This window comes from Etheostoma cragini, chromosome 5 (assembly GCF_013103735.1).
Source record: "Etheostoma cragini isolate CJK2018 chromosome 5, CSU_Ecrag_1.0, whole genome shotgun sequence".
Classification (NCBI taxonomy): Eukaryota; Metazoa; Chordata; class Actinopteri; order Perciformes; family Percidae; genus Etheostoma; species Etheostoma cragini.
The window spans coordinates 27,309,482-27,319,927 of NC_048411.1; the positions used below are offsets into that span (position 1 = coordinate 27,309,482).

At 37.5% G+C, this 10,446-nt stretch overlaps 2 protein-coding genes across 4 annotated transcripts in view; one reads left to right on the forward strand and one right to left on the reverse strand.

The window, feature by feature from the left end:
• Positions 1-5,723, reverse strand: part of LOC117944407 (UDP-glucuronosyltransferase 2A2-like) — a 23,943-nt gene extending 18,220 nt beyond the window's left edge. For 2 of the 3 annotated variants that reach the window (XR_004656567.1, XM_034871192.1), the window contains exon 1: positions 5,584-5,723. The gene's annotated coding sequence lies outside the window, so the exon portion shown is untranslated. Of the gene's footprint in view, positions 1-1,947; positions 2,079-5,583 lie in introns of those variants that run through there. The other variant, XM_034871191.1, reaches the window with a different exon arrangement.
• A 1,368-nt stretch (positions 5,724-7,091) lies between these two features.
• Positions 7,092-10,446, forward strand: part of tor2a (torsin family 2, member A) — a 5,811-nt gene continuing 2,456 nt past the window's right edge. The window contains exons 1-3 of the mRNA XM_034871216.1: positions 7,092-7,296; positions 8,562-8,827; positions 9,069-9,244. Coding sequence (XP_034727107.1) covers positions 7,176-7,296; positions 8,562-8,827; positions 9,069-9,244 — 563 coding nt within the window. The 5' untranslated portion in view covers positions 7,092-7,175. The remainder of the gene's footprint in view (positions 7,297-8,561; positions 8,828-9,068; positions 9,245-10,446) is intronic.

Consider the following 10,446-nt stretch of genomic DNA (forward strand, 5'->3'; position numbering starts at 1 on the left):
TTGGAACATCTCTGTAAGAAATTCTGACAACAGATGTGAGGATGTTAGATCTTTCTCTGTCAACAAGGCTTTACATTTCTTGAGGTCAAGAGCAAGCATCAACTTAACAAACAACTTACATAAATAACTTTAAAATATAAAATTGTCATCTAATTTCATTTTAGATTAGATTAGATTACCTAACATGAAATAGCATTAGATTAGAAGCACCATGCAGTTGCAGAACCATGTTTAATTTGACATCTGCAACACTTGATTTAAGTTTCCCACATTTTAGTTCTAAAACAGTCACTTTGGATCAGTGGAACCTGAGGGGTAGTTCCCAAAGTCTGGTTAGTGCTTAGATAAAGATGGGGAATATCTTTACAATGTTCAGGAACTTCAAAGGAACACTTAAATGCTAGAATTTGGCTTTGCAAGAGTCACAGAAGAAACATTTTCTTTTCCAACTAATTTTGGTGGACAGTTTAGGAGAAGTTGGACGCAGGAAACATTTAAGGTTCCAAAAAAAGCTCCTTGTTCTTGTGTTTATTTAAAAAATAAAAAGCTAAGATAATGTTACGCTGCATTTTAGACATGGAGGTCCACATGGACCTTCGAGGAAGAAAAATTAAATTTATGTCACAAGGACTTGAAGCCTTGGGAATACAAAAGTGGAATTTGAAATGAAAAGGGGTAAATGCTGATGTCCTCTCAAAGCAGTTAACTGCCAATCACCTGTTTACATTAAATTACTTTTCAATCATAATTTCTTATTAAAATTCATAGAGATACAAGCCAAATGTCCTCTGAGTCTTGCCAGATTATGGTGTTTTAGACAATATATTATATGCAATATAACACCAGCCCATACCGTATGGTTGGATATGGTTGACATTGTCATGTTTACTACACAACAGCAACATTTGCCGTCTCTGAGATGAACAAATATAACCTAGTCACAGCTAAGGCAAAAGTTTCAATACTCCAGCCCAAAAAACACATCCTTAAAAGACTTTCCATAAATGATTGTCAGCAAACGTACACTCACTGGTCCAAGACTTACATCATTCTCAGTTCCCTGAATACACAACCATACAGTGTGGAAATCCGGCCACTAATTCCCAAGATGTTTACAAAAGCGGTTTGGATTTGGTAGATGTTTCCTCTCTCCGTTATCACGGCTTTGTGTTCATGTACTGTACATGTGTTTCTCAGTATAATAGGTGTTGGATGATTAAGGGGATTTAATAGCAGCTGGGTGTTGTAATTAAAAGGTCAAACAAGATTTCACATAAGGTGCTAACAAGAAGAACCACAAATGTTTTAAATATGTATTTATATTAAAAACATTAATTAATAATTAATTTTTTGAGCAAATATAATTTTGTCTCAGGTTCAATGAAGTAAAAGGTTATGTCCTAATACTACTGCTACCAGTACTACTATTACTAATAGTTTTAATAATATACATTCATGGCACATGTGAATTCAAAATAAAGTACATAACTGTATAAGTAATACATAATTCACACACCTGGGTAAAGGTTAATAAAACTACAGTACCTTGAGACCAGTGCAGGGGCTCAATGATATGGGCTCTTTTCTAATATAATTAAAACTTTTTTACGTGTAAATAACACTTTGGAGACCTGAAAGGTGAGAGCGATATACATTAAATAACAAAAGACTACCAATAGTACATAGTGTACAAGTGCTTGTTCTCTGAATGAGGGAAGAAAAAATCTGACGGTGACATTTCTACAGAAAACATGAGGCGCTTTTGTAAGCAATATGCTTCTGTTTCCAAAAGATTTCCTTAATGTTCTTGCTGTAGTTGCATACAGTAGATTTTGTTTTTTGAAAAATCAATGAAACGTTTTTTTAGCTTTATATCAACACACCAACAGCCTTTGCCAGCTTGTACAACCCTTCCTCTGACCTTGATTCTTTGATCTAAACACTTACCACGAGTGTCCTAGTCAACAGAGTTCACCTGTCAACGAGAGCTTGTAATTTGTGCGTCCAGCTTCTTCTCCGAGCAGATGGATCACTGACTGACTGCTGTCCATCTCTGATGGTAAAAAGTTAGGAGGGTGTAGACTCTGAACAGGAGGGGGGAGCTTGGACAATGATATTGTTGGACAGGTTAAATGGAACAAAGGCAAACTGTCCCAATTTGATTTGTTATTATGTTGAGCACTGATCTTTACGTATTCATGATTAGAGAAAATAATTATAAAAAACACAGAGGCAGCGATATTACTATTGAATTGCACAGCTAACATAGGATGTTGAAGGACTTGGTATTTGATTAAAAAGATAACAAATAAAAATCTAACAAAATAACTATATAACAAAGCAAAAACACCAACAATTAAAATAAAATGTGAACAGAATGAAGTTGAAGAGTCTTCAACATTGCGGGGAAGTCTGGGACGGTGCCTAAGGAGTGACAGACCGGGGTGGTGGTTCCGATATATCTCCAACCTGGCCTGGGAACGCCTTGGGATCCCCCAGTCGGAGCTGGTTGATGTGGCTCGGGAAAGGGAAGTTTGGGGCCCCCTACTGGAGCTGCTGCCCCCGCAACCCGATACCGGTTAAGCGGATAAAGATGGATGGATGGATGGATGGATGGAATGAAGTTGAAATTAAATTATCTTAACCTTGCACCTACATGCAGCAGATAGTTTTCTTAGTCATGGTTGTTAAGTCAGTGTGTTGAACCTTGAAGGTTATTGAAGCGTGTAACCAAACAGGCTCATGCAAGAACTGCATGTACCTTTGACGCAGTCAATGTTCTTTAGTGAGACAAATGATCTAAAACAAATGTGCTTCGCATAGTAGCCAAGGTGAAGGATTTTGTCAGGGGAAAAAAAATCTACCTTTTTAAAACAAGTCCACTTTACCCTAGATGTCATATGTACTACTGGTCAAACGTTTGGGGTCACTTAGACATTTCCATTGCACTCCATTATAGACAGAATACCAGCTGAGATCAGTTGCATTGTTATTTTAACCCGCAGCAGTTTTCAGATTACATTATGTGCTTACATAATTGCAAGAGTTCTCCAATGTTTTCTCAGTTAGTATGTTTAAAAGAGTAGAGAGTTTGTTGATGTTTTGGCTTCTTTAGCCTAGTCAAAAATATGAGATAGTTAATCAGAATTGGAGGTTGAACAAGCAGTTTACACAAAACTGTTAACCCATCTATAATGAATTACATTTTTCTCCTTTAAGCCCTGTGAACAGTTTTTAATGTTTCATCAGGCAACTCAGGACTCTGTTACTCTACTACAAGTTCCTGGATTCGGGACAACTGCTTTGATTTTGGGACAGCCTAGATTCAGGCCCACCTCTACTTAATCCAGGCCCACCCATCTGTCACGTTCTGCTTCTGCCACTGAACACAATGACATTGTCCTGTATGTGCTACCTGTTTACAATTACCCAAACTAATTCAGCTATATAAGTTGTAATGGCCAATTTGGCTATATTCAATTCAATTTCAATTTAATTTTATTTATAGTATCAATTCATAACAAGAGTTATCTCAAGACACTATACAGATAGACCACACTCCAGAATTTACAAGGACCCAACAGTTCTAGTAGTCTCCTCCAGAGCAAGCAACAGTGCGACAGTGGCGAGGAAAAACGTCCTTTTAGGCAGAAACCTCGGTCAGACCCAGGCTCTTGGTAGGCGGTGTCTGACGGGCCGATTGGGGTTGGAATGAAGAGTGGCAATAACAAAAATAGACAAAAATTAGTAGTCTGTAGCAGTTCTTTGTAGTAGTTAGCGGCATAGCAGGACGCTGTGCGGCATTACAAGGCACAGCAGGACGTAGCAGGGCACTGCAGTGTAGCAGTAGAACATGGCATCACAGAACATGGTGCGGGACCAAGGCGAAAGATGCTACCCTGATTTTGGAGCCTCTCTAATCCAAGGGAACATTCTGGGGAAAAAAGAACATAAGGACTCCGGGGAATGACTCCCCAGAGCTAGGTTATATATGTGCTATATATGTTTGTTATGTGTGTAGTGTGTGTGTGGGTGGGAGGTTTGCGTTTGTTACGTCACCTGCGCACCTGATGTGGGTGCTAATTGGAGGTAATAAAGGGAATCACAGGTGAGGTGGATGGGAAATCTGGATCCGGGAAGCCACACAGTTTTTCAACCTCAGCTGTGTGAGAGTAATGTTTTTAGATCTTGTCGTTCTTGGCTTATAATCAATCAAGTAGGTCTTTTTGTATGTGCTTTTATCTAAAAATGTGTACAATAAAGGATTGAACGTGCGACGACGACGGATCTCATTATTCGCACCAGCATGAGTAGGAAAGGGCTTCCGATTTTACCCGGTGGCATGACTTGTGGACAGATTGCCACTACATAAGTAGTGTAAGATAATACCAATAAGATGCTAGGCCTTGGTAGTTAATAATAACACATACTTTAAGGAACATAACAGTAATTTCATTTCACCATTTATTTTTTTAATCGTTTATGTAACAGAGAACACCCATCATTAATTACACAAAACATTCTGGTCCTTCTGCCTTAATGGCCTTCCAGTCAACACATACAGTTGTATGGTCCGTTGTTTACTTCTTTAATTTCTTTAATGCAGAAAATTCAACATTCAAGGTAAAAATTATAATGAATTTAAGATGATAGATACAGAACTGAACAATAGAAAAACTGAGCAAGAATATTTTTTTCAATAATCTTTAAAAGAATGAAACACAGGAAGAAAAATTCTAATCAAAAACTTCAAAGCTGTCAGTGAACACATACCTTCATCCAGCCTACATTGGTGAATGTATTAGTTAAATATGTAGTTATGGAAAATGTTCTGTTTTTATGTACCGGCATCTGTATTCACATCCGTAAAACAAGAAGAAAAGTGATAGGGTAAGCGATATAGTGGTAATCATATTACTAAGGGGTACTGTGTATCTAACATGACAACAACACACTTAACTCACTAAAAGACACATATTGAATCTTCACCCAGCCCTATTCTGTAGAGTGTAGACAATCACAAGATGTGTGTGCCAGTGTTTTTTTTTCAAGAAAAAAATGAATCCTTCGAAACAATCCTGGATATGGACTAAAACTAATAACTTGACTCAAAGTGCAACTTTTAATAAAACTGCATTGTCAATTATCTACAGATTTTTTTGGTAAGTGCCAAGATCCAGAGAATGTAAAACCAGTATCGCGCTGCGCATTCATCACTCTTTTTTCACTTTGTTTTTAGAAAACACTTTTCCCAAAAAAAACTTAACAACACAAACAAAAACCATAGTTTTCAATAAACATTGTCTGAAGCCAGGTAGCTCAAAGCATTCATAAAGTGGCGTACTTCTGTTCTTCTGGAACTTGCTAATCTTTGAGATCGTAGCATCCATCTGCAAGTATATTTGCTCTACACTCAGTGACTTACACATAGAATAATCACGTCATTCAACATAAAAAAAAAAAACTGCACAAAAAAAAATCAATAAAAAGTTTTTTTTTAGCTTTATGTTAAAACACACCACCAGCCTTTGTAAGCTTGTACAACCCTTCCACTGACCTTGATTCTTTGATCTCATCACTTACCAAGAGCGTCCTATTCAACAGATTTCACGTGGTTAGGAGAGATTGTAATTTGTGCGTCCAGCCTCTTCTCACAGCAGATGGATCACTGACTGACTGCTGTCCATCTCTGATGGTAAAGCAGTTAGGAGGGTGTAGACACTGAACAGTAGGGGGGAGCTTGGACATGGACATTGTTGCACTGGTTAAATGGAACAAAGGCAAACTATAATAATATGCAATATGTCACCATTTATAACTTGTTGTTATAACATCTATAACAGTTGTTTCTTAAGATACAGAGAAAGCATTTGATAGAATAAAATGGAAACTTCTATTCCGTACTTTACAGAAATTTTGATTTTGAAACTCTTACATAGACTGGATTAATATTATGTACACTTCCCCAAGAGCTTCTGTCAGAACAAAGGATCATACTTCTCCCAGCTTTATCCCTTTAACACTGGACTCAACACTGACACTTTCATAATAATTTATGGTCTTTTCTTTGTTTATTTGACAAATGTTCTTTTTGTTGTTATTATTATTATTGTTATTTTGTTGTCTTTATACTGTCTTTTTTGTCTATTTTTTATTTCTTTTTTCTTGCTAAAACTGCTGCTGGAACTCAATTTCCTCGCCGGAGTCATCCAAAAAGGATCAATAAAGAGAAGTCTAAGTTTCTAAGTCTAAGTCTACTACATGTTTTGTATAAAATAAGTTGCATATTAAACTGGGCCTACAATAACGTGTAGGCCAGCCTGAAGAATTTGCACATTCCTGTTTACTGCATAGAATAATAAGCTATTAAAATAATATTTGTCATGATATTATGAATTAGGTATTTGTCATGACATTATAAATCATCACTGAATCCGTAGGATTACCTGTATCTGTGGATAGCTATCTTAGATACCTTACTGTACCTATAGGCCAGTCAGCCTATCATCAGTGGGGCTTTTTTACAAATAAATTGATTTACATTTGGCAAAAATTTGTTGGATTAATTTTCAGACATTTCAATTTTTTAAAAAGAAATCTCAAGAAATGAACAATAATTTGATGCCCCCCCTGGAGTAAGTCTGAGGACCCCCTGTAGAAGATCTCTTCTCTAAAGTGTTTAGTTTCTAATATACTGTAGCTTGTTTATTTCTATATTTTACAGTTCATTACACACTCATCAACGTCTGTTTCGAGTGTCTAAAACATTTACTTTTGAATTATTTGCTTAAATCCTACTAATAAAATATTATCAGTTATCAAACTTTTCTAATCTATTCTACCATATTTGACAAGTATGACCAGTAGAATTCAAAAAAATCTCATTTACATATATTTCTTATAAAATACGGCATACACAGCAAAAAAAAAAAAAATGTCAGTATGTTTCCAGATGTTGTGTTTACCGCTGTGCACTGGACTGTGACACTCCAACGTGTCCCAAACGGTCCCAAACACTTCGCCCCATACCAGATGCTTTCTGGGAAATGTTGTCCCATCTGTCACTACGTTAACCGTTCATTGACGACTTCCTTGAAGTAGAAAAACTACAAACTGACCGGTTGTCCTAAGGAGAGGGTCCATTCGGCTTCTCTATCTGCCAGCAGGCAGCCAAAATGTTGGCCATCCTGTCTGTGCTGTTTTTATTCCTTCCTAATCCGGTTTGTGGCGTTTTTCAGAAACTTTACTGCAGCATATCAGAAAGCTGTGACTGCGACTTTAAGCCAAATATCAGAGGTAAGACGAGACATGTCGTAGCTAGCTAACGTTAAATGACGGGTGCTACGTAGGCTATTGTTAGCCAGCTAGCCACTGGGCTAAAAAGCTAAACAAGTAGCTATGCTAGGGTGACCAAACGTCCTCTTTTGCCCGGACAGGTAAAAGTTGTACGTACTGTCCGGGGAGGGGGGGTATAACTTCATGAAAATGTCCGGTTTTCATTGTTTTTCATGGGACCATTAAGCGTGTACTTAAATTGACTAGCTATTTGCTCACAATACTACGGTACTTTGTTGCGTGACGTAATTCCCGAGAGTTGTTACGCGCAGTTACATGGCGCAGATCAGACAGCTTAGCAGCAGTGCACAGAAACGGCCGAAGTGAAAGTGCAGCTTCACAGTTGAACTTCCAAAAAACATTATTTCATATGTATTTATTTGAAAAGAGCTATCATTAAGTTACCGGTTGTTATTTTATTTTATGATATAAGTTATTTTTTATACCAATGAGTCATAATAAAGTATGTTCATTAACCTCTGAGAAGCCTGTCTGAATTTGTGTTTCGAGGCAGGGCCGAGTGTCTTTCTTTTGGAAATCAAATATGGTCACCCTAAGCTATGCCAAGATAATTTGTCCAATAACTTAAACAAATGTCATATATTGTGTTCGTGTGCAGAGTTAGCTTACGTTCTTTTTATTTTACAGTGTTCACGAAGCTAGCTAGTTAATACTGTTGCTGTAATCACTGATTTACTAGTTAGCTGTTATGCTAGCTAGAAAAACACAGAAAGTCTTCTCTGCTTATAAACCTTAAGATACAGTTTAACGAGGTTGGAACAAATCATTGTTTTGTGGTGGTTACTAAATGGAAAGTATTTGGAATTACATTTTTAAATTAAATGTAGCTACACTTTAGTCCATGGTAGGCAGACTGACAGACTAGAGTCCATCACTAAAAACAAATACATTGGGATAATGTGTAATTTAACTAAGATACTTATTATGCACCTTTATACTTCTACTCCACTACATTTCAGAGGTCAATATTGTACTTCTTACTCTACTACATTTGTCTGATAGCTTTAATAACTTATTTTTTTATTTTTATTATCAGATTTTATAGGAACACACTGATAGGGAACATTTTTCTGCACAATCAATACTTTTACTTTGAATACTTTTAATTATATTCTGCTGACAATACTTACACATGTTTAAGTCAGGTTTTGAATGGAGCACTTACTTGTACTGGAGTATTAATTATATTTGTTTCTGACAACCAGACCTGGAGTGGGATCTCTACAAGAATGTTTATGGACAACATCTGGCCCAGGAGATTGTGTCAGAGGAGGTGGCCAGGTTCCTTCAGAATAAAAGCCCTGAGCGGCCCCTGGTGCTGTCCTTCCATGGCTCCTCTGGGACAGGAAAGACACTCGTCAGCTCCATGCTGGGAAATCACCTGTACGGCTCGGCGATGAGCAGCCCGTACGTCCACCAGTTTGTTCCCACGCTGCACTTCTCCTTACCTGACCGGGTCAAGGAGTACAGGGTGAGTTAAGAATCAGTGGGGCAGTGTTACTCTTGATTTAAGCAGTAGTATAAATTTGTGACTAAATCTAAAATGAGAGACAAAGAACAGATTACATTTTTCTTGATATAAAATGAGATACAGGAATTGTTCAGTTTTACCAAATGCTTAATTTAGCTAACTCGCAGAAAGAAAATGGTGGTGGGTGGAAGAGAAATGTGCTAATTATTATGTCAGGACTGAATTTCCCTTTGGTGTGCAGGAGGAGTTGAAGGGTTGGGTGCAGGGGAACCTGACGGAGTGCGCTCGCTCCGTCTTCTTTTTCGAGGAGATGGAGAAGATGCCTCCGGGTCTCATCGACGTCTTGGAGCCCTTCCTGGGTCCTTCCCACATTGTGTTTCGCACTAACTACCGCAAGGCTATCTACGTCTTCATCAGGTACGCACACACACTCAATTATTTATGCAATCTAATGTCAATCTGAACACGGCCGTGGAAAAACCAAAATATATCAGCCACTATGACTTGAAAACAGAGGATATCCTGAATAAGTAAATATTATAACTACAAGTGATGATTGTGTAATAAACTGTGATAAACTACATAAATTAAGGGTTTGCAGAATGCAGTTGTTATCCTGTCACCGCCATAAGTCCAAGTCAAGAGAGAAACAAGCTCTGTTTCCATCCACACGTTTTTATCCAAATTAAGTGATATTTGGATGAAAAATGCCTTATGGAAACAGTAAAATTTAATAGAAATTCATGAATATCAACTCAAAGGAAATACGTTCGGTCTCATTGTATTTTATCTTGATCGATTTACAGCTTATGCGATAGACGCTGATGGAAACGTTATTTGCCAAATAAATAATGATTTGTGAATAGGTTTTAGGTATTTTTATGGTTTCAGCCCGCCACCAAACGAAGAGAAAGTAGTTTTAATTCATTTCCGCCCAGTATATCCGCTCTGTTTGCACACATGGCGGGTGTCAACAAAGACAGATGGAAGTGGATGAACGAAGAATTTAATTTACGAGCAAAATGTAACAGCTATTTTAGCTAGCAAAAATCTAAGAAATGGCATAATTTATCAGGCGATAGCTTGTGATATCTAGGGAAAGGGACGGGCCAATAAAAGTACACAACAGCTAAAATGTTGTCTTGGTCATCCGAAAATGCTTCAACCTGAGGTTTTCTGTGCAGTGTCTCTAAACCACGATTACCCAGAACTGTTAGGAGTGTTCTTATTACACCACACACCACCTCTGTTGTCTGTTGGCATTTATGTGCATCTGCGTCATCATAGAGATGTGTTGATAATGTCGTTGGATTCTCATTATAGCTTGATGTCTCGCTATCAGCTGGCACTTAAGCTCTATTACAACTTGTGCAATATTGATCATTTGTTGGTAGACGGCCGATCCAGTTTGTCTAGAAAAACTTTGTTCGCATTTGTTTGCCTGAATGTTGTGCGAATTCAGTGCGAAAATGAATGAAAACATCTTAAAACGTCTGAAATCAATTTGATATACCAGTTTGAGCGTAAAACAGCATTTTGTGGTTTCTATTTGCTGTAAAGCCATAGGATGGAAACACTTTCACCGGCTTTGTTCGCATGAGTTTTTTATTTTTTATTTT